Genomic DNA, 24,547 nt, shown 5'->3' with positions numbered 1-24,547 from the left:
CTGTTCAAAACACCAGAGACACTACAGTGGGTGTAACAGAAAAATCCCTCTTCTCCTCAGTACGTGTTCTCATTGGGAAGGCAGACAATAAACAAAGTAAGTAAATAAAATATATAGTACATTAGATGGTGCAAGTGCTACAGAGAAAAATTAGGAAGTATGGGTGTGTTATGTGGGGGGAGAGGATATCACTTTAATGGAATGGTCTCAGGAAGGTCTTGCTGGGAAGAAGGTAAGGGAGCTCGCCATATAAACATCTGAGGGAGGAACATTTGAGTAGGAAAAAAAGCAAGTGTGCAGGCCTTGAGGTGGGAACACTGGACATGTCTGAGGAGCAGCAGGGTGGCCAAGGCGGCTGGAGCAGAGCTGCAGGAGGCAGGTGCTGCAGAGCCTTCTGGACCATTGTAAAGACTCCGGCTTTCACGCTGAGAAAAACGGGAAGCCACTGGGGGGCTGTGATCGGGACTGAAACGATCTAACTTATATTTGAACAGATTTGCTCTGAAGGCTACAGTTAGAAACTGAAGGGAGGAAAAGAATGAGAGCAAGAGTGAAAGCAGGTTGCCCTGGTCCATATCCCATGACACACCTGTGTACAAATTAAGAAAAAAAACTTCGTTAAGTCAGCAATTATTTGTAATTGCCAATTATAAACAGAGTATCTTGAAATTATCTGGATATTTAATAAAACAATCAATAAAAAACATTGAATGTCAACTGTAATTGAAAAATTTTAAAAAGGGGGTGAAAAGGTGAGGGGGAATAAAAGGTCCAAATTTCCAGGAATAAGACAAATAGTCATGGGGATGTACTTTACAGCATAGGGAATACAGTCAAGAATATTGTGATAGTGTGGTATGGCGTCACATGGTTGCTGGACTTATCACGGTGATCATTTCTTTAGGTGTATAAATGTTGAAAAACTATAGTGTATACCTGAAACTAATAAATATTGTATGCTGGCTGTACCTTAATAAAAATCTTTTTAAAAAAATAAGTAAAAACCATGGAAAAGAATTGTACAGAAGAGCTAAAAAGCTTATGAACATTATTATGTTCTTTTCAAAATTAGAATAGGATAAAAAGGTTGAGGGGAAAAGGCTAAGAAGCTGTACTTTGTATTTTTGTATTTATTACAAGTCACTGTGATTCTTGCGGAAATTTTGTAAAAGAGCTGCTAGTATGAACTAAAAAAGTATAAAATGTGTAACATTATGTGACTTAAAATGTTTGAGAATAAATGAGGTTGGGATATTAAATTACTTTTGAGTATACCAAAGGGTTGAAATGATACAAATTCAGTTAAAATTCATTTTAGAAAATTAAATATACACACAAATATAAATTGCTTGAGAATTATTCTGCTCAAGTTTGCTGTTTCACAACCTGGGTGTACGCTGGAGACTCTGATTGAGGTAAATGAACAAAGAGGAAGAGCGGGAGCTGTGCACCTACAGCCAGCACTCTCCACAGTCCACTGATAGACGAGGCTGTGAACAGCTCAGCGCTGAGTGCTGTGGTGACTCAGTTTCTGCAGCACACCAATTCTTAAGGAACATTTTCTTACTTGAAAATGTAAGTTCAGGGTAACTTTTTTTCCCCCAATGTAATACTGTTTATTTAACTTCAAAGACATTCCGGCATTCTAAATACAAAAAATAACAAAATGTTGCAAACCGTGTTTAGTATAGAAGGTTCCTGAACTTTCACTGATGCAGTAGCTCTTCGTTTTGCTGACAAGAGTTCTGCAGTTTGTTTAAAAAACAAACAATTTAAAACTACCGCACTTAACTAAAAATGATCTAAACACTTCTCATGCCAGCTGCCCCCCCTTTCCACAGCTAACAATAGCAACAGAACGTTATGTCACTATATACAAAAACAAGACAACGTGAAGCTAAACGGATGCCCACGGCAGAGTCCAGAGGTCCAGCCTCAGTGCACGCCCTGAGCTACGGCCCCTCCAAAAGGCGTCTCCCCCACAGCCTCAACGCCAAGCGAGGAGCATCAAGAGCTTGTCTCGGTTATTTTATTCTTTTTACAAACTATAGATATGTACAGTTGATAACTCAGGATTTCTAACCAATAACCATATAGTTAGCACCACCTTATGGATTAAAAAAAGAAAATGCCAGAAACATCTTTAAATGCCTTGTCACACCAACGGCAAAGGGCATAGAGTGAGGAGAACAGGATAGCCTTTTCCTTTGAAATATTTGGAACTATGTACAACTTTGATACCGTTTCCGGGTGCTACAGACAGCCACGGCACTTCACGTAAACCACTGACAATTTCTAGAGCGCACGCAGACTTCTGCTGTATGACCATGACCAGCTGTGTGCTTAACCTCAATGAGGGTAAGAGCTGTGTCAGTGACGGCGCTCCCCTACTCTAAGGTCTTCACAAGGCGACACATGAACAGTGTCTTCGTACTCTTCCTCGTCCCCCGCCATGCTTGTCTTCTTCCTCCTTCCAGGCAACTTCAGTGGGACCCTCTGTGCCATCAAACTTTCCTTTAGCCTTCGAGTCCGCAACAGCCTTCTCATACTTCTCCCTCCGCTCTGCCATCTTATTGAGGGAAGACTGCTTTTCACTGTCACTTAAGTTTTTCCACATCTTGCCCAGCTTCTTTGCCAAATCTCCAACAGAGAAGCTGGGGTTTGTGGATTTGATCTGAAGGCGGAATTCTGAACAGAACAGGAAGAATCCAGACGGTGTTCTTTTGGGGGCATTAGGGTCCTTCTTTTCTCCCTTAGCTGATTCATAATCCTTCATTTCCCGATCATAGTGTACTTTATCTGCCTTTGCCATTTCATCAAATTTAGACTTCTCTTTCCCAGACATTGTCTTCCACCGCTCAGAGAGCTTCGTGGAAAATTCTCAAAAATTGACAGAGACTTTCTTCCTATGTTCCTGTCTGAACATCTGCACAAAGAAGGCATAAGCAGACACCTTGCCCTTTGGTTTCTTTGGATCACCTTTAGCCACCTTGACTGTATTGTTTGCTAGTCTCAAATTCAGGATAATCTTTGAGAAGAATGTTTTAAAAGCAGAATCTGCCTAAAGTTATTATTTAAACCTTTTCCAAAGAAAAAATAAAGACTATTCTTGGAAGATCAAAGAACAAATGTTTCACTCACCGTAGAATCCATCTGATTATATCTGGCAATATCTTTATGCAGTGTCCGTAGCATAATCATAGCGACCATTCCAGACAAGAAGAGGACAATGACCAGGGAATTCATGATGCTATAGAAATGAGCAGGTCAGGATTAATCTGTAGCTTAATCTTTTTAAAAACGATTTACTGAGTAACATTAAAATAGCATTTTTCGAAATCAAAACTTGACCTAAAATCCAACAAATTCAATGAACCGTGTTCTGCCACATGTCCTTCTAGTGGAAACATAACTCTATATACTTATAGTTTTGTGGTCTGTTGAGAACTGGAATTATTTTTTGTCCACGGTCAATACTATTAAATAACTACTATGCCCAAATCAGTGCAATTCAAGCTGCAAGAATCAACAAAGGACTGATGTGTCCCTCAAGAAATTTACTGAAGAACAAATTTACTCAGTAAATTAAAGAGTGTCAAAAGGATAGTTCAGCAAAGTTGGAAAAGGAGAGTAATGGTACCATGAACAGCTTTCTAGATAAAAGTTTTGAGTAACGCGTTTAAGAGAAAATGAAAAATAGTCACAGCAGCAGCAGCTTGTTTACTGAGCCTTCTTCCATGGCAGGTAAGGTGCTCACATGCTCTGCTTCATTATCTCCTTTGATCCTCAGAACAGTCCTATGAGGCAGGTATTTCTAGATAAAGAAATGGACTCTGAAAAATTGAGTGACCTGGCCTGATTCACAACCAGTGACTTAAAGCCAGGATTGAACCCACCTCTGATTCAAAAGGTCAGATTTTCAAGTAACTGGAAGGGATTAGAGAGTGAATGAGATATTCAAAGGCACACAGCAGAATAGTACAGAGCATAAAGCAGATTAATCTTAGTCTTACCTAAACCACTGAATATGGGTATGAGGCATAGATTCCAGAATATAGTCCCATCTAGATGCCCATCTGACCTCTTTATTTTCCTAGACGGATTAAAAACAAAACAAACAAAACTCTTTAAGCATTTGCTGACAGGGTATATTAAGAATCTAAAAATTTCCATTCACAGCTTGACCTTCCATTCAGTCAACAAATGCAATTTCTCATTATTATAACTTGGGTTAGTCATGAGATTCTGGGAGTTTCAATTTACTCAAGTCTCAGGAAAATCAGGATGAGATTAAACAGTAAATAAAACACAGTAAGAGTTCCTAAAGGTAACTACTTGTTTTTTAAGTATTTCTTTAAATTTTAAATAGTAAGGGTTTATTTTAGATGTCAAATTTTAGAGCTATATATTTAATTTTTTGAGAAGATTGAGCAGAATAACTTATTTGCTTTGACGCCATCTATCTATACCTATGAGACACTTAACCAGACCAGAGTCATAACCTAGGTACACTGAACATCTGGCAGATGTTACCTACACTGAGTTCTTAACACCTAGAAAGAAACATATTATTACTTATTGCACTAGGCTTGCAAAATTATACACTATATGGGGATAGTAAATGTCACAACTATATTAGATTGCCACGGTAGTTTATTAAAAATAGAGGTGGAATACTGCCTAAGATTCTCATAAAATGAACTTTTACTTTCCTCCTAAGAAACTTCTCCTTTAATGAAAACCTTCCCTTGAATTCCCTAAGAACCTATATAAATCACCTACCATCAAGAAACTCTCCATTTAAGTTTATACTCAAATCCAGATTTTTAAAAATGGTGTTGTTTTCCCAAATGCTTGTTGCATATATCTTTGATATGTTCATACCATCCTCTAAGTCTATTTTCTACCTTTTGTCTTACATGTATCGCTTATGGCTTAACACTTAATCAGTCTCAGTTCTCCGATTTCCTGTATTTCTTATTTAAATGAAGACTTAATTTCACATGTGATTATGTTGCCTGATGCACTGACAAACTATTCCAAAAATAAGCTCATTAAAAACGTATCTATTTATGTATTACAGAAGTGTACACCTGAAATCTATGTAACTTTACTAACAACTGTCACCCCAATAAACTTTAATTAAAAAAAAAAACTTTACTAAACAAAAAAAACTTATCTGACAAGCTTAATCATTAATATTTTTGATAAGTTTAAGTAGTATGCATTTAAAATCAATTTCTGAGTTATACTAAAGATAAAAACAAACTCACCTCAAAGCTAACAGAATAAGTATAGGCAATTTTGATCTCCCCAGAAGCTTTGTTACTTATATCCATCGGGGGTCCAGAGCAGTCCGGTTTATCTATATGGGTATGTTTGAAGCTGTGGGAAGAAACATTTTGGCAAGATGCTGATAAAATATTGTTTAAAAAAATGGGGTAAAGGTTTGAGATTCTGTACATATTTCACAATGTTACTGATAGCCAAAGGTGAAATTATTCATGTCACACTTAATATTAATACAAATATTTACTTTGTATAAATAATGGGCTTAGTTGTAAGAATGAGTACAAATTATTACTCAAAATTAGAAACAAACTTTTGAAAACAGTGTACTTAAAAAGCATTAACTAATCTTAAAAAAATAAAAAAAAACACAGAGGGAATTTAAATTAACTGCCATCTTATTATGGAATGCATTTCTTTAAACCAGTGGCATGAGAAATTGGCTAATTCAATGGGGAGAAAGGAGTCACAGAAAAAATGGAATACTCAATCAAAAAAGGATCTCACAAATAACTGATAGGTACTTTCACACTAAAAATTGATAGCCTAAAGAGATACCCGTTCAATGACTTGTCACATACTGACATCTAACACTGCATGAAGATTTTCAAAATGACAGCACTAATTAGCTCATTTGGGCCTGTTAGGCGGTCAAGTTGCAAATATCTGAGGCAATGCTTTTCCACTGTTCCAACCACCTTTCCAAGCTGACATGGAAAAGCTGTCCAAACTTCCTAACTGAAAAACCAAACAAAAAGGTGCCTTGGCTTTACCACTTTGCCATGACAGGAAAAAAATATTTGTGTGGGTTTTCTGGACAACCCATAACTTAGTAACAAATCATGCTAAAGGGAGTTTTAGTAAAATCAATCCTGAAATACCAGATTATATGTTAAAGTACTGATTAAGGAAAAAGTTAATTAGGCCCCAAATATTTATTCCTACAGCCTAAACTTCACTTATATTTATTTACTTCTTATCTGTTTGTATAGTTACCTTTTTGGTTCAAGTTTAGCAGCCACTAATCTTGCTCCCATGGATCCAGTTTCAACAACATGATAGTGTATCGTGATGTCAACATGGTTGAAGATATAAAATGTATCCCTTTCATGGAATTCTGACTATGGAGCAGAACTTAAAGTTAAAGGCAGAAAACTGGCTATACAAGAGTCAAAACATAAGACTTTAAAATGAGTCGCAACAAGTAGAAAAATTCAAGCTTGGATAGGATTTTAATCCTTACCCATAAAAATGTTTAAGTTTTTTTAAAAAATATTTTTATTGGGGAACATTAGGGAACAGTGTGTTTCTCCAAGGCCCACAGCTCCAAGTCGTTGTCCTTCAATCTAGTCGTGGAGGGTGCAGCTCACTGGCCCATGTGGGACTTGAACCGGCAACCCTGTCGCTCAGAGCTCGCGTTCTAACCAACTGAGCCATCCGGCCGCCCCAAAAATGTTTAAATTTTAAGATTATAAGCCAAAACTAATTGGCAGAAATACAAATTATGCTTCTTTAATGCTTTAATTCTTACATAAAACTTAAGTGCCTATTTAAAAAAAACACATCTAATATTTTCTAGCTTTTCTCTTACAAACAAAATAAATTTTAAAATATTACATGCTATGAGCATGCTAAATCTTATACATTCTAACACTTTTCCTCTATGGAAGTTTATAACTTTAGACTAAACTAATAACCTAAATTATTCAAGTGTCTCTGGTTAACTCTCATAAAAGCATTAACCGTTATAACCAGTTTCATGAGCAAGTTCATGCTAACTTCTACTACCAGGTCATATTAATTAAGACGTTAAATCGGTGTGACCTGACTACATAAAATTTAATATATATTCCCCCAAACTTTAATCACCGTCTAGTTAATGTCTTCACTTTATTATTCTGTGTTTAAATATAAAAGTATGGTCCCAAAGACAGATACCTTTTTAAAAATATATATAATACTAAACTTTGGCAATACAATAAAATACGTGTTTCCCCGAAAATAAGACCTAGCTGGACAATCAGTTCTAATACGTCTTTTGGAGCAAAACTTAATATAAGAGCCACTCTTATTTTACTATAAGAGCTGGTATGATGTGATGATGTGATGTGATATATATGATATAATACAATATAATATAATACTAGGTCTTATATTAATTTTTGCTCCAAAAGACTCATTAGAGCTTGATTGTCTGGCATGGTCTTATTTTCAGGGAAACAGGGTATTTTATGGACTTAAATGTGCAATACGAATTTCATGGATTTACAATGAGATCCTTTTGGCACTCCACTGTTTACATATTTTTATATGTAAGATTTATGAATCTAATTTTAACAGAGTCAGAACATACAATGTCCCAGCCCTTACTACAGTGCTTAGCATATAATAGACACTCTCAGTAAATATTGAACTGAATCTGAATTATTTTAATTCTAGAGTTAAATTTGTACACTGTTAATCTGGTTTAGGCTTAAGATTTCAGTAGTTGTACTTCAGAACATCTGAATTGTACTCAATTGATGAATACAACAATTTTTGTCTGGGTGAAAACTGAACACGTCTACCAAAAAACAGTATTTCAAAAAGCATAGTTTGTCACAAACTTACACTAATAACACAGGCATCTTTGGCACGGCCTTTATCTGTAATGTAACAGCCAATAGGAAACCCAGGATTACAGAACCTCTGACCATCTTCAACATCATAACACCATGTTACAGGCATATTGTCCACAATCCTATTCACAGAAATAAAAGTCAAGTTAAAAATCACCAAACATTACTAAGAATTACTGCCCAAATACATGTCATCATTTTTTAAATTTAAATGTCTATACATGCCTTACAATGTCAAAACTACAACCAAAGAATTTTAATGAAATGTGGTATCTCATAAGTAATGGCATTATGCTAATATCTGATACACTGCACTGAAGGAAAAAGCTTTACAGCGGAAACTATAAATCTATGTAGGAAAGGGAGTTTATTAATTAATTTATTGCAATTGCTAATTTAACAATATCATTATCTAGACACCTAAGTATAATTTTTTAGCAGTACACTCAAGAGCGCTATATAGGTACAAATCAATACATCTAGTTCTTTGGGAACACTTTATGTAACAGTATAGATGCAAATGTCTTTTATTACTCAGCAATTCAATAAAAAGGAGAATATAATTCCAAGATATGGGAAAACATTCGATTTACGGACAGGTAAAAAAGTAAACACTATAGTATTATTTATCAAAACTCTAAATACAATTTATGTGTAAAAGAAATACTGCAATAAAGCTACAGAAACAAGTATTTCAAGTTGTATTGTGAAAAGGATTTTTTTTAAAAAACAAAACAGGATAAAGTAAAAAATAAAGTTCTGTAGCTCCATACAACTACATTAAAGTCCGAGCATGTGGTCCCCTATGCCCAGAGCACTCTGCGGGATACAAATAAAAAAAAAATTACTAAAAATATACTAGCTGTATTACAGTCATAAGACTACACTCCAGGGCATGTTTTATTTGTTAATTAATATATGCCTTAGGAAGTAAAATTATGATTTTATAGTCACCCGAGATGTACATTAATGACCTAATAAAACATGTCTCGTCACATTTAAATGCTATTTAATAGTACCCAATGTACCAAATTTTAGAATCACCTTAACTATTAAGTTGCTTATTATTATAACCAGCAGGCTAGTGGTTTCCATGAAAAAAACTATAAAATATTAGAAGCATGAAAGTAATGCTATATAAATAATTCAGATTTTCTGGAGGCCTAAAATATTAGTTAATTGTTTTAATATTTTAGAGAATAAAGTGCAATCAATGAATATAAACTAGCAATATGTGAAGTATAATACCTTTATGCTATCATAACAAAGAAAGTACTACATAAGAATTATAGTGCTGGTTACGTAATGAGAAATTAGGGGGCAATTAGGTTTTTTTAAAAGCAAACATCTTAAATTTATCATTTATATAATGTCTTGACTCCATAACCTTTTCCTGGTAATAGGAAGCATTAAAAAAACAAAACAAACCCTTGGAAATAAATGTAAGAAAATTTAAAGAGTATAATTTTCGATTACCGCCTTGCTAAGTTAGGGAGTAGAAGCTACTTCAATTTATAACACAAAAATATTAAATATAATATTTTCAATGTGATATAGTGAAAGAGAGGATAAGAAGAGGACTCAAAGAATAAAAGTTGAATAACTGGCCACAATTTTTTACCATTAAGAACTCCTTTCCATTATTTCCCTCTACCCTTTATGGACTCTATTTGAAACACTTCTATTAATGAAGCTTCATTTATTAATAACTCATTTTCCTAATAAATAAATTAAACTCCCAGAATTTCAGATCAGAATGGAATAACCCATGTTGCCACAATACACTCAGAAAATTGCAGCCAAAAGCAAAGAAACTTGGCATTTAGGTAATTCTATGTAGTTTTAACATGAATAAATTTACACTATCTGTTAGGATTTTGAATTGTTGAAAATAATACATCATTCCCCCTTGCTAGCTTGGTGGGATCCAGGATAAGAATTCACTAGGATAAAATATCTTCAAAGACCCTTTTCTGTCCAAGCTACAGTTCAGTGGTTCTATGATACTAAGAAAATTTAAGTACTCTGATATCCAGTTAAAGACTTATACTTTTATAAATAAAATGTCACAAAGATTTAGAAACACAGGCAAGAAGTATAATCACAAACCATGTATAGTTGAAAGGAATGCAAGCGTTTGGTGATGGCATCAAAACACTAGTCAGTCTCAAATCAAAGAAGTAACTTAGGTTCCTTACAGAATAAGCAAAAAAGATTCTCAAATTATGTTCTAAATTCCCAAATGAGAACTAAAAGTATTCATCAATTTAGGTAAGAAAATTATTGTTAATTAACTGACTATTCTCTATAATGAGAATAAGTTGGTGCATTAACTAACATTCAGTCATTTTAATAATTCAAAAGGTAGTATGGTTAAAATGTAATGGGGAAAAATTATGGCTCATTCATACAATGGAATGCTGTATGACTATGAAAAGATATAGATAGATCTACAGCTGTGTTTTACATGGAAAAATGCCCGTTATTTTCTTAAATGAAACAAGCAAGTTGCAGAATGTGTACAATTGTTTTGGGTGTGTTATTTTTAAAAGGCACACATCCTTTCCTACGCCTGCATATGTATAGAAAACCTGGAAACATACATAAGAAATAATAGTGCTACCTCCGGAGAACATGATTAAAGAAGCTGAGGGTGGTAGGAGATTCTTACTTTTTATTTGATATTTTCCTGTACTGCTTATGTTTTTTCACGGGCATGTATATATTGCTTTATAATTTAGAAAATGATTATGCTCTCCCCAAAATATCTCAGTGCAAAGGTTAACAAGACATGCTACATTCAAAATTTCATAAAAGAACACATTTTTAAAGATCTTTCAGATTTCTCAAGGTCCGTGCTATTTTATTATATCTCTGTTAACTCTGCCATCTATGCTCAAAATCAAGTTACACAGTAAAAACTTTCTGAAATAAGTCAAGGACAGAAATATATTCAACTAATAATTCAAATAAATTTATCAGTGTGAATCAATATTTGCCAAATGTGTTAATGAACTGATTTAAGGACTAAAGCCCACCGTCTAGAATTACCAGACTATATATTTGTGATACGGCTTAAGAGTTTTTGTTAATGGATTCAGACTTGAAATCATGCACTTTTCAGATTCAACTACAAAATCATTATTTACCAGCATTCTTTCAGTTTATTTTTTTTAAGGCAGAATAGTTTAAGTTTCAATCGATACATTTATCATAAACTGTTTAGTAAATTTTACTACCCAGTACTTTCTAACTTTGTAAACCATTTTAAATTATTTATCCCTGTTATCTTGGCATCAAAATAGTACCTGTGTTAACTGCATCATAAATTAGTTAAAAATATTTCTAAGTACTTTACTGGAAGAAAGTTACTGAAGAAGAGCTGCTTCTATTACCTTTACGAGCAAGACTTTAAACAGTATTCTAAGAGCTGAAGATAGAAGAGATAGCTAAAAATCACGAGTAGGCCTTCAAGGTCATTCTTTCATTTGATCAACAAATGAGCAGTTGTTAGAGAAAATGGAGGTGAATGGGGTTAATATGTGCATGTAAGAACTGAGCTATAAATGTGATTTTGAAGGCTGTAAAGAACAATTTAAAGCAAAGAGAATACAAGGGAAATTTCAATTACTTATGAATAAACAAATGTATCCCAAGTTACATCAATTCAGCAGTTAAGTAATATTCTCACAGGAGCTTAGAGGAAAAAAGCTGTGGGCTTAGCAGAAACCAAAGAAATGAGGAGATGGAGGAGACTTTCAAGTTCCTCTTTGCACTGAGGGTCAGATGAGAAAGAAACTGACACAAGCGCAATGTCCAGTTTCCTTCCTTCTCACAGAGCCCTGCTATGGGGAAACTCATTTCTATACGGCTCATGAAAGGGAATGTGACCCAAACTTGCCCCTCACTATGACTTTTTTGTTCTATGTGTATGGAAGGGAGGAGGGAGAGAAATCGAGAGAGAAAGAAGGAACGAGGCTCCAACCACAGTATGTGAGCCACAGGATCTGGTCAGGTCCAAACTGGCGTCAATGGTTCCTAGCTCCCTGGGTGCGGGTCAATTTGAGACCTGATAGGACAAAAATTCAAGAGAAAGTACACGAAGATAATCTTCCTGTTCACCTCCAGAACCTTGTATTTTTTAGAAGAGGCACAACATGTATAAGCCATGACCCCCAAAGAGAATACAGACATTTGGTGGCAAACATCTAGAAGAATAATAATGGTTATACTTGAAAAGGTGGGTTTTTGATACCCTTTTTTAATATTCTGTTTGAATATTGTATATTTGGAATATTTGGAAGCAGAAATAGAAGCGTTTTAAATGCTTTCTGACTACATCACACACTGGTAAAAACCTTGTTAATGTTACGTGTTTATAAAATAAAAAACAGGTTATGCAAAAAAAAGTATTTATTTGAAGCAGATTCTATTTATCAAATATCAAACAAAAGCTAAATTTTGTTTTCCAATAGTATTTCTCATGGCCTACAAGTATAAAATAAACAAGTATTTGTCTAGATTGACTCAGGTACTTTCCTCAAAGCGTAAATATGCTCCTGTTAACTATATGTGAATAAAAGAAGTGCTCTATGTACCAAAACAAGTACCAGATATTACAGTGACCTAAGTACAGTTAAAAGATGACACTTTAAGCTGTCAGCTTTAGTAATCCTCTGGCAAGAAAGTCACTACTTCATGTTAATACTAGTAACAAAAAAGAGAAATCAATTAATTTGCTATATTTTATAGTTTATGAAGTTATTTATACATTCAGTGAAACAGGTTTCATCTTGAAAAGGAAAAAGCCAAAAAGCCAAAATCTCATATCTTACCAGTGATGTTGATAATTCAGTAGCATGCTTTTTTTCAAGAATTCTAACTTTTGTTTGTCTTCAGCTTTCTCTGTCTGGTATGTTTTTGTACAAACAAGCTTACAGGTCTCCTTTTTATTAAATGTAAACTGTATTAAAATAAAGTGGAAAGCAAGTTAAGAGAAAATATCCAGTTCCTTCAAACCTATACCAGAAATAGAGTAAAAGTACTGGTCTCATTAATTACTTAAGTACATTATATTGATAGCAAACATTTTAAAATTGCTCATAGCTCAATCAGATTTAAATTTCAATCTTACTGTTTCTTAAAAAAATTGTCATCAATTTTTCTTTTGATAAGTTTTTTATTTTTATTTTTTATCATTTCAATCCGCCTACCTTCTAAATGTAAATGAGTCCTTGAAGGAAAAAATCCCACATGTAGAACATAATGGAATAGCAGTCTCTCCATAGCAATGTCTCCTGATAATATTTTGGAAATTATGGATTTAAAGGCTTTCTAGTAACAAGCAAACAAGTTTTTATGTCCATATTCATTTGGTGGATATTTGTTAAGTGCCCCTTACATGCCAAATGATGGAGATTCAGCAGTGAACAACACATACTGTGATGATACAAGTAATCAAATTTAGATGCCTAAAATCAGAGTAAATGTGATTTCTTTTTATTCACATTTGAAGTAATTGTCAATTTTCAGAATCTTATTTAATAATAAAGTAGAAACAAACAGTAAAGTTGAAACAAAAATTGATTTATTTTTTAAACCAAATTTTAAAAACTAAGGATTCCTGCAATTTTGGAGTCTAGGACTTATTTCATGTGGATAATAATAATGATATTCACAACATATTATATAATGTACGTTTACTTTATCAAAACCCATTTATGTCTTAACATAAAAAATATTTCCTAGTGTTCTGAAGGCTGTAATTTACTAAACTATCTGTAGTCTGTAATTATATACTTCTTAATAAATTTGAAATTCATTACCCAGGGTAAAATAAAAAGCCAACCTGCATATGTTTTACTTCTAACTAGTCCATTCTTTTGTACATTATTAAAATCCCTAAGCCAGTTTCTGTGCATCAGCTGCGGAATGTTTCAAGTGTAGCTCACTGCTGCCACCTGTCAGCCAAGAGTTTGCTTCTGGCTGAATTGCTACTTCTGTTAACTATAGCAATATTTGTGCAATTATTTAATATTTTTAACCTCATATAAACCTTGTAAATTCCCTTTTAAAGAGTGGAAATTAAAAAACAAAAGTATACATAGGAAGGAATCAGAGAGAAAGTGACAAATTAAGCAGAAACAGACATTGTTACACCGAAAGCCGCAAATCTTCCACCTCAATCCAGTGCTCACTGGGTTTACGCAAGTCAATTGTGTAAGGACAATAGCAAGCCTAAAGATAACGTTTAATCACAATAACACACACTTACTTGTCCCCACATGCAACCCTCCCAATAATCCTAAGAGGTAGTTTCCTTACGGGGTCTTCCTCATCATCCCGACCTATTAACAAATGTCCCAAGGCTCAGTCCTTGGAGTTCTCTTTTCACTATCTATACCCACTGCCTTAAGGGTCTCATCAATTCCTGGCTTTACGTATCATCTATACACTAATGATTCTCAAATATATCTATCTAGGGCTGAACCTCTCCTCCAAACTCCAGACACATATATTCAACTGTTAACTCAACATCCCTTACTTGACGCCTAATAAACACCTCACACTTACCATGTCCCAAACTAACTCTTCCCCATTCCTCTCAAACCTACTCTTCCCACAGATTTTCCCATCTTAAAGAACAGATATTCCACACTCCACATCCCATCCCTCAGCAAGTTTTGGTGACCCCACCTTCAAAGTATAGCCAGTTTCTGAGATTCTGACCACTCCCCACCCCCATGGTCTAAGCCATTATCAGGCCATACTTATCTCAAATGATTCCAAGAGCCTCCCTAATGGGTCAGATCTCCCAGCTTCTCCCCTACTCTCCCACGGTCCATTCTCAGCACAACAACCCTGGTGATTCTGTTAAAATCTAAGCCTACTCATAATTCTCCACTAACCATCTCACTCAGATGTGTAGGCCAAAGTCTTTACAGTGGCTTATGAGTCACTATATGATGTGGTCCCATTACTTCTTTGCCATCAATTCCTACTGTTCTCTATCCTGCTCACCTGTTCGAGTTGAGCCAACTTTTTTCTGTGACTTGAATATGCCAGGCAAGCTCACATCTTGGCACTCTGACAATTGCTGCTCTCTTTACCCAGAACACGTTCTTACTCACATGGCGCACTCCCCTTCCTTGCTTTGGGGCTTTTGCTCAAATGTCACTTTCTCAGTGAGACTTTCTCCGTCTATTTAAATCTACAAAGTCTACAACCACCTTCCCTGATTTATTTTCAATAGTTTTTACATGAGCAATTGATACACGATATATTTTAGTAATAATTTTGTTTCCTCCTCTTCATCAGAAAATAAGGTCCACCAGGGCAGAGCCGCCTGTCTTGTTCACTGCTGTGCCCCACACCTCGCATCGTGCCTGGCATATGGAAGGCATTCAACAGGTGTGTGAACTGAGTCACTGAGTGAATATGAGAGATTAGACTTGAGATGAGATTTTTATGATCCTATGAAATGTGGCTCCAGCTTCACATAACACACACAATGTCTCACGCTGTTGTTTTTCTGGCGTCACCTGAAGCCATAGATAAAAGATGGCAAAACAGATTTGGGGTTCTGTTTTGTTGTTATCATTGTTTTTTACTGCAGATCTAAAATAAGGCAAAATTCTTTAAAAATAAAGAACAAGAAATTAATACTGAATAATAGCAGAAAATGTAAGTCAAAATATTGGCTTAGGAATATTTTGGCTTGGGAAAAAAATGTGATATCTGAGCATCATGTTTGTTTTCCTATGTCTTGGTCTGAACAAATACCTGCTCTGTCTCTTTAAGCATAGGGATTAAAGAATTTGTGTTAGCACAGATCTTGATCCCAAAAAATTCTAGGAAACTCATGGAAAACATTAGGTGCACACCTTCCTCCATTTTAAAATACTCCTCTGTTCTTCTATTTTACCTCAACTCTTAGGACAAAATTATATCTGAAAAGCCACAGGCCTAAAAGAAGGGTCTTTTGCATGAGCAAGGCATAGTCTTCACACGCAAATAAATGTACCCTGAGTACGATCTTACGAAGGAAGTAATTTGCCTTTAAAGTTTGCCCCAAAGGAACAAAACTTCGGGGTCTGAATATTTTGCTAGCCTTCCCTCTGTTTACCGCTGTTAAGGGTTGTTTACTACTAGAGACTCATGCTGTCTCTCAAGATCACTGCAGGTGTTACTAATGTGCTTCCCTCTTCCATTATTTCTCAAGGCCAAGGAATAAACAGAAAGATGAGGCTGAGAGACCTTAGGAACATTTTAAGTTAATTGTACAATTTAATAAATATGTCTGAAAATCACCCTCTGCTATAAAAAGAATGCAGTAACTTCCAAAGTAGTCTTTCAAAATATTACGTCAGGGAGATGTCAAACAAATATGCTTGCCCTACTCACCACTACCAATGTCCATAAATTTTCAATGACAATAGATTTGAATTCCTCCTTTCCCAGTGACTTTATCCCATTAGACTTCAAATCTTATTGTCATTGAAAAATTTTTTTAAATTACTGGGCTCTTTAGGGTGGAAAATCTCAAGTTAGAATATTTTAAGAGGACACACTTATGGTTGAAAACTATAAACTTGTAGTGGATTATACTTGCACAATTATGTGTCTTTTCTCGCACTGCTTCACAGTGTAGTTCCGTGCTGGAGGGAGTAAGAGGGCTAGTGGACCTAATCTCGGCTTGGGCATTTGCTGGACAGACGCTTAATGTAATCAAGTGCCAAGGGAGCTAGATAAGGATGTTTAGCGAGAAAGTAGGGAAGGCAGGTAACCATGCAGTCAGGCCATAGAAGAGAAGGATGTGAAACCAAGAGAGGGAGCTATTAGGCTGGGGAATAAAACTTGGGGTCAAGCCATTAAAAGGAGTGCTCATGTGGACAGATGCCAAGGTAGAGTTGAAGGAAAAATGCAGTTCAGAATATGTTAAAACAATAAATCTAATTTTATTTATATATGCTTTTAAGCGCATGGAAAATGTCAGGAAAGATTAACGACAAACTGTGACGTGCTACTGAGTGGGAAGCGGAGAGAGACTTAGTTTTCATTTTATATTCTTCTGCGCTCTTTATTTTTTTATGCGGGGATACATTATTATTATAAACTAGTTAAATTTTCCTGAAAGGGAGAGACCATTATTCTTCGTGCAGGAGAGCAGATATAAAATGAACAGGGGACTGTGCAATGCAGAAGGATAACGGGTTTAAAAGATACTAGATTTAAAAGGTAGAATCATTTTGGGTGATGATGAAATACACATATTGAAGAGAATATTTTATATTGTGCTTCGACTGGTTTAACCGATGTCCTAAAAATATATCAAAGATGTTCCAAACACAGTTTTAATGGTTGAAACCGAGAGGTTAGCTTCCCAGAAACCCAATGAGGGAGTCCAAGGAGCGCTGTATTTGCTAACAGAGAAAGTCTATGGACACTGCTTTGAAAGAGGGGGGGAAAAAGGGGAGCAGCTGGGGCGACTTCTCAGGACCCGGGGCTTCTAGGTCCCTGCGTAAGGTGAGGCCGGGGGTCTAAGCACTGTCTGTAGGCTACTACTTTATCATTTATAACACTGGTTGTATGAATGCTCGTTAAGACAAACTTATCCATGGCATATCATGAGAAGGGGAGGGATCCTTCTAAACTGAAACTTTAAGAAACTATTCCTGGATGCAAAAGAGAAATGAATTCCTCCTTAGCTAGAAGGACCAAGTTATCTCAGGATTTTCTGTAAGGGAAAAAAAAGCAACTACATAACATATAATACTGAATACAAACCTTATATGGTGAAGGTTCAATTCTTTCCCCGAACAATACTTGACCAAGATTTTCAGATGGGCGTTTTCCTTCAGGTGCTTGGCAAAAATCAAACCTGGGGAAAAGAATATTTAAATTTTTAAACACAAAAGGAAGCAATGAAATAACAAACACCTAGGCAATCTTGAGGGCAGATTAGGTACTGATCATTCCAGAAGCTCCATTAGATGAGTAAGAAATACATTCATTCATACTCCCAGTTCCATGTACCCCAAAACAAAAACAAACATGAAACATCTAAAAATTAAGTCTTACAATGCTTTGACTTCTAAATAATACTCTTAATTTTATATACTTATTTCCTTTTGGTATAGCTTTGCAATCCAAATCTTTACTTAATAATGACATTTTAAGAAGATGTGTCAATATTCCCCGGGTTTCTGCCTCATCCTGACACACTGGCCAACACATCCCAAAATGAGAAGCAAGGCTAGACAGATCGTCTGAGAATAGAACTGTGGAAAAGTCATCACCAGCCAGCTGTAAGCTTAGCTCTGTGTTCTTATTTCCTTGTGTTACTAACCTGATTTTAACAAAGTTTTTTTTTTTTTTTTTTTTAACAATTACAGCCTACTTTCAGTTCCATGGCAGAAAATCAAAGGACAGTTCTGTGTTCACCTGGGAATGATATGGGAGTACTTGAGACCAGCACAGCGATGGCTGCAGATCAGTTAGATTCCTAGGGGAAGATGAATCTCGGGTGATTAAAAAAACGTCGGGCTGGGAAGACCCAAATGAAAACTATCTACTGCTTGTAAAAGACCCACTGAATTTTCCCAGGAATATCCACAAAGACTTAAGAAGAAATGTTCGTTGATATAATAGAACAAAACCTAGAAAAGCAGTCAGTCTCCAACAGTTACATAAATTATGTTTCATCCATTTATGAATTTTGTATTCTCTTCTCATACATATTTAGGCATACAGATTCTTATAGGATAGTGTGACTTTTTTGTGTGTGCCTTTTTCCTACAGTAAACACATATTTTCTTTCAAAACTCATAGCTCCCAGAGAAATTTAGAAGCCAACTAAAATTTAAGAACTATGTTTTACACCCAATAAGGTACACAATGGTCAAATGAATAAGGATATTCACACAGCATTTTTATACAATCAAAAGATGGATATAATCAGATGTTCATAAATAGTGAAACAAATCACACATGGACTCTAACCAATCTCTACAAAGGAATAATAAACTACTACTAAAAACACTGAGGTAGTTGTGTATTAACATGGAAAGATGCCCATAACAGACAAAGTGAGAAAAACAAGGTGCAAATCAAATATAATAGTCTGAACCTACTTTTGTTTAAAATAAAAACATGTAAATGTGGTTATGTACATTAACGTATGCAGAGAAAAAATGTGGAGCAGACATTAAAGTAATTATTAGCAGGGAGTGATTATGTGGGACGTAAGGATTTTGTTTAAAAATTTGTGGGGTTTTTTTATTATTAAAAAATTTAAAGAAAACAAAATGGCTTTTTATCCAGTCAGATGAAAAGGGAAATCCATTCTTTCAGTTGGTGCTTCTGTTGTACTGCAAAGTGACATAAAAAGATCACATTTCACATTTTAATAATAAAAATTATCCATTTAAAAATGTTTTCAAGCCCTTACATTTTTTAATGCATGTGAATTTATCCACAACTGTGGAAAAAATAAAGTTCTAAATGCACAAAATCCTGATGAGTCACAAAATTTTATATAAAAACCGATCTGAAAACTTACGCTGTATATTCATAAGGAAGAACAGATTCCACTGAGTCAAGTCTGTTCACGAACAGTTCTATTTCAGACTGAAAATAAGGAAACAGAATTAGAAGATAAACAACTGAAGATCAAACCTTAAGTCATGCTTAGAATTGAAAAAGAATTTGACATGTTTGAAACGTGAAATTTCATGATATCTAATCTACTTTAAACAATTGTTTTACAAATCCATTCACTGAGTGTGACTTATATGCACTTAAATTACACCAAAATAACTGTCAGAGATGCAAATGTCTCCAGTATTTTCTAAACGTCTTTTAAGTTCTAAATTTTCTAAAAAATTAAATAAGGTATTTTAAATAAATAATGCATCACATCAATGTAGATGCTGGTTAAAAACCTGGTTTTTAAACTCAGTATTTCATTCTGCAGCACAAAATAATTTTTATTTTTTCAATAATTTTTTAAAGCATTCTCACAGCAATCAAGAAATGCTCCCAAGTAGGTAAGAAATTCTAGATCAACTGTACTAGAAACACAGTCCCATGCACTGTGCACCACGCTTAAGCAGACAGGAGAGGGAGAATGACAACATGCTCTAACTTTGGAGGACTGATCTGAACAGTTTGAGACTGCCCAACTACACAGTAGTAACAGCGAAGAAATTCACAAGACCAGATCAAGTTCAACAGAGAGGTGGGGGAAGAAAAGCTGTTATCAACTTCCTAGGATATATGGGCTAATTTAAAGCTGCACCTTCCTGCTGAAGCTCCTACAATTTCTCCAAGGTGTAAATGAAGTTCCATAAGACCTAAAACATATAACCCATTCTCTCCATAGGACTCACTGCTATTCATGACAGAATTCTTTAGGTGCAGAAGCCAGTAAGTAATTGGTGTGCCCTGAACTACTTTTTGGTGCTAATGAAAAACAACTAAATAGGAGCTGTTTACATGGGCACAAGTTATTTGTATACAGTTAGCTTGCTATGGCTGCCTCTGGAGTCTGTGATCGTAAGACTCCATGGAATGGCATAAAGCCACATTTGTCATTTTGATCTCATTCACTAGTGCTGTCAGCAGTCCTGTATACGTGTTAGTATCCCAAAAGCAAGACAACATGCTTGATGTACAACAAACTAATAATAATACACTGCCATTGGAAAAGCAGCAAAACATAGCAGGCAAAAATACAGACTCTGGGGCCAGTTCGCCTGGGTTCAAATCCCAGTTCTACTACTTATTACTTGTGTGACTCTGGTCAAGTTATTTAATATCTCAGTTTCCTCATGGGTGCTTCTGTTTCCTTATCAGCAAAATGGGGATAACAGTATTTTCCTCATGGAGCACTGATGAGTTAACACTTATAAAATACTTCTTAAATAAATAAAACCAAATAAATTTAATGATATTCAGAACTGGAAATGGCCTAAGCTACACTGCTTATCTTCTAAAATGATCATCCAACATTCATGTTATAAGATGGAAGAAAAGACACCAGCTTTTGTATGTAGTACTGAAAACAGTATCATATGCAAACCCTAAAATTCTACTCAAATGAAATGACAACTCAATGGCAACACTATCTCAAACACAAAAAAACTGTGTCTCCTTGCACAAAATACTCAAGACTACGTTACTGATCACTTTTAACTAAAAAGATAATGGGATATGACATTTAAGCATTACAGCCTGCTTAAATACACATATATGTATAACAGCTGTGAAGGCAAAATTCGACTTGATGGCTTACTCTGCCAAAATAATGTTCACTACTTATAATTTTCACTGCTATGAAGACACATCAGACTCCAAACACTCTTTTTCATATATATCTTAATGAAGACTGTAAGGTTCCTCTAAGCTAATCCACTTCACATCTCTAGATTTCTTTCTAGCAAGAAATGTCACTATTAAATTCAACACAGCTTTCTAGGTTTTGAGTTTCAAAATCTGTACAGCCCATTTTCGCACATAAGCTAAATCCCATGTGCTACAATTAAGCATATTCCTGACTCTCAACTTTGTTCAGTACAAAGTGATTAAGACCAGGGACTCTGAGCTAGGCTGCCTGGGTTTAAATCCTGACTCAGACAGTTACTAGCTGTAAATCCTGGGCAAGTTTCTTCACTTTGCTGTGTCTTGGTTTTTTCATTAGATTGGTGCAAAACTAACTGCGGTTTTTACAATTATTTTGAATCTTTTAAACCGCAATTACTTTTGCACCAACTTAATGGAATGGAGGTAATACTAATCCATACTTCATGTGGTTTTTGAGAAGATTCAAGAACAATATCTAGCACAAAGTACTATGTAAGTATTTACTATTATGCAGCGATGTCCAACAGAACGTTAAGCGATGATGGAAATATGCATTATCTGCACTGTCAAATATTGCAGCCACTAGCCACACATGGCAACTGGGTAGTGTGGTTGAAGAATTGCATTTAAATTTTTATTTAATTTTAATTATATTTCAATAGTCACAGGAGACTAATGGCTTCGGTATTAGCACCATTAACAGAAAATAATAAAATGCTGCTTAGTACCATCTTCATGCACTTAACATTTTTACTCTAGTCACTACAATCTTTTCCTTACCTGGAAAAATAACTCTAATGTTGTTTGTCTATTCCAGGGGCCAGCAAACTTTTTCTTAAAGGGCCAGGGAGTAAATATTTTAGGCTTTGCTACTGCAGTGCTAAAGCAGCCATAGATGGTACATAAGAACGAGCACAAGTGCAGCCCCACAAAACTTTAGTTATGGGCACTGAAATTTGATTTTCACTCACCACTAAATATTATTCTTCTTTGAACTTTTTTCCCAATCGCTTAAAAATGTAAACAAGTCTTAGCTCAAGGACCCTACAAAAACAGGCAGCAAGCTGGATTTAATTTAATTCCTAGTTCATCCCTGAGCTCAGTTTTCTAGGTATTTTTCAATGTTCTCTAAAGTCAATGTTTTTTAAAGTTTCTAAAAGTTCTTTAGGTTCTTAGAGAACCTAAAACAGGGCACAGGATTCAAAGAGCTGATGCTATGCAAAAAATTTTAGGACACTGTTCAAGGGCATATGAATTCAAGGTAAAAGTTTCTTCCATTTCAACCCAATGGATGAGGCAAGAATTTTTGCTCAGCCTGTGATGTTCTCTCTGAAGTTTCATGGTACATTTTTTGGCTACAAGGTTATAAGACCACGAGAGAAAACCCTATTCTCATTTCTTTGACTTCTCTCGTATCTCCTCTGAGTCTTAATCTTTCAAAGCGGAAGGGTCTTAATCTTTCGAATCGCCTGTCTCCTTGATCACGCCAGCTGCTTTTCTCAGGCCCTGGCCCTACACTCGTATCTTTCTTAAAAAGTATGTCATGGAGAATTACAGGCAAAACTCCAGGTTTAGACATCAAGTTTCATCCAGCATGACACTGTTACTTTTCATTAGCTTTTCTGGCCATAAGCATAATTCTTCAATGACACGCTTCATCTCTTTCCTATGTTCTGTACCTGACGATGGGCTTCGAGCTCATCATCTCAAAAATATAATTGTTTTTTTCTTTTTCAAATATACTTTCTTAACTGGTCTATGACCAAATTAACTTATTACTTTTTGCTCTCTCATATAACTTTAAGAGAGCTTCTGGAAATATATTCCCTTGGCTTTACTTTGTTATACATGGGAGCTTAATACTATTATGTATAGGTTGGTGCAAAAGTAACCACGATTTTTGCAATTATTTTTAACCTTTTAAACTGCAATTACTTTTGCACCAACCTAATATATGAAACATTTCATGTTCATTCTAGGCTAAATTTAAGATCCAAATTAGCCTCAAGCACCTCTCCTGGAAGTCTGTCTTCACTTTTACTATTCCCCATGCATCTATTCTTTAACCCACTCTGACCTTAAGCTAACCAACACCACTTTAAATTCCAATTTAACCTTTTTAAAAAACAATATTGTCAAAATGTCAGAAGTCAAAGTCACCAGTTCCCTCTAGGTCTACTGTAAGCCTTTGAATAACTCTATATGCCAGGAAAATTTCTCTTCCAGAAACCAGTCTTTTGTTTATATAATTTAGTATCATTTTAACTGATCATACCACACTTAACTCCATTTCAGTCAGTAGCCCAAAGATTCATAACACCCTTTCCCTCCGTTTTCTTACTTGCACATTATTAGCTTTTAGCCACCTTCTTGGCATTTTATCCAATATGAAATCCCCCTTAAATTTACCTTATATAACAACCTTTCCTGATCTGGTGAAGCAACTTCAAATTCTACTCCTAGTAGCAAAGGTAATAACAATGCCACAAAACATATATTTTGGCCTTACTTTGTGCTTTATAAGGATGTCCACAAATATCAAGGGCTGTCCACAGAATTATCCAAAACTGAAAACCCCAAGAAACAATTATTACAAAGCTTTCACCTAAAACAAAATGAATTTTCACACACAGCATGGAAATAGGGAACGCGACTTCACGGTGGAGACAGCACTGACCACATTTACTGGGTTCATAGCAAATACTAGGTCTACTCTTGATAAAGGTGAACTCTTAGACAAGTAATAATTTTGAATGTGAGGCATGAGTAAGATAACAAAAGAGAAAACACAGCAGCTGGTCCTCAGTTGGTAGGCAATGGCTGTTAAGTTAAATGACTAAATAAACGTAGCTATTATTACCTATTATTTTAGAGAAATTGGACATTCGTGAATCTGAGTATGTAGTAGTACGAGAATAACCTTGAGGGTTCTGTGAGCAGCGCTCCCTCTTCCCCTTCCATTAAAGGGCACTAGGACAGTACGCCTTCTGATCTACTGTTTACGCCTATTCAGTACTCCCTTCTTAGCTATTCGTCTAGGGAAGGGGAAGATAGTAATTATCAAGCACAATTCTCATAGCAACCTAGGAGCTAGGGATTACTTGCTCTACTTTAAGACAAAGAAACAAGTTAAAAAACTGGACTGCTGCTTCAAAAAAAGTAAATTCAACTGTTGCTACCATCACTTTTAATTTCTGCTGTTCTCAGTCTTCCACTTTTCTCCCTTCTTATCTCTTCTGACACTTTTCCACATTTACTTTCATAGGAAAGTTAATGTA

At 35.3% G+C, this 24,547-nt stretch overlaps 1 protein-coding gene and 1 pseudogene across 1 annotated transcript in view; both read right to left on the bottom strand.

Moving 5' to 3' along the window:
• The window catches only part of TM9SF2 (transmembrane 9 superfamily member 2), a 51,776-nt gene that overhangs the window by 19,987 nt on the left and 7,242 nt on the right, over positions 1-24,547 (bottom strand). Inside the window, exons 2-9 of the mRNA XM_033104725.1 lie at positions 19,468-19,535; positions 17,694-17,787; positions 12,743-12,870; positions 7,900-8,029; positions 6,286-6,410; positions 5,274-5,385; positions 4,014-4,093; positions 3,142-3,250 (exon numbers count right to left, since the gene is read on the bottom strand). Of these exons, the coding sequence (XP_032960616.1) occupies positions 3,142-3,250; positions 4,014-4,093; positions 5,274-5,385; positions 6,286-6,410; positions 7,900-8,029; positions 12,743-12,870; positions 17,694-17,787; positions 19,468-19,535 (846 nt within the window). The remainder of the gene's footprint in view (positions 1-3,141; positions 3,251-4,013; positions 4,094-5,273; positions 5,386-6,285; positions 6,411-7,899; positions 8,030-12,742; positions 12,871-17,693; positions 17,788-19,467; positions 19,536-24,547) is intronic.
• On the bottom strand, positions 2,402-3,061 carry LOC117021565 (high mobility group protein B3-like; annotated as a pseudogene).

This window comes from Rhinolophus ferrumequinum, chromosome 4 (assembly GCF_004115265.2).
Source record: "Rhinolophus ferrumequinum isolate MPI-CBG mRhiFer1 chromosome 4, mRhiFer1_v1.p, whole genome shotgun sequence".
NCBI lineage: Eukaryota > Metazoa > Chordata > Mammalia > Chiroptera > Rhinolophidae > Rhinolophus > Rhinolophus ferrumequinum.
Note: the sequence above shows the minus strand (reverse complement) of the source record. Positions and strands in the feature narration are given on the sequence as shown.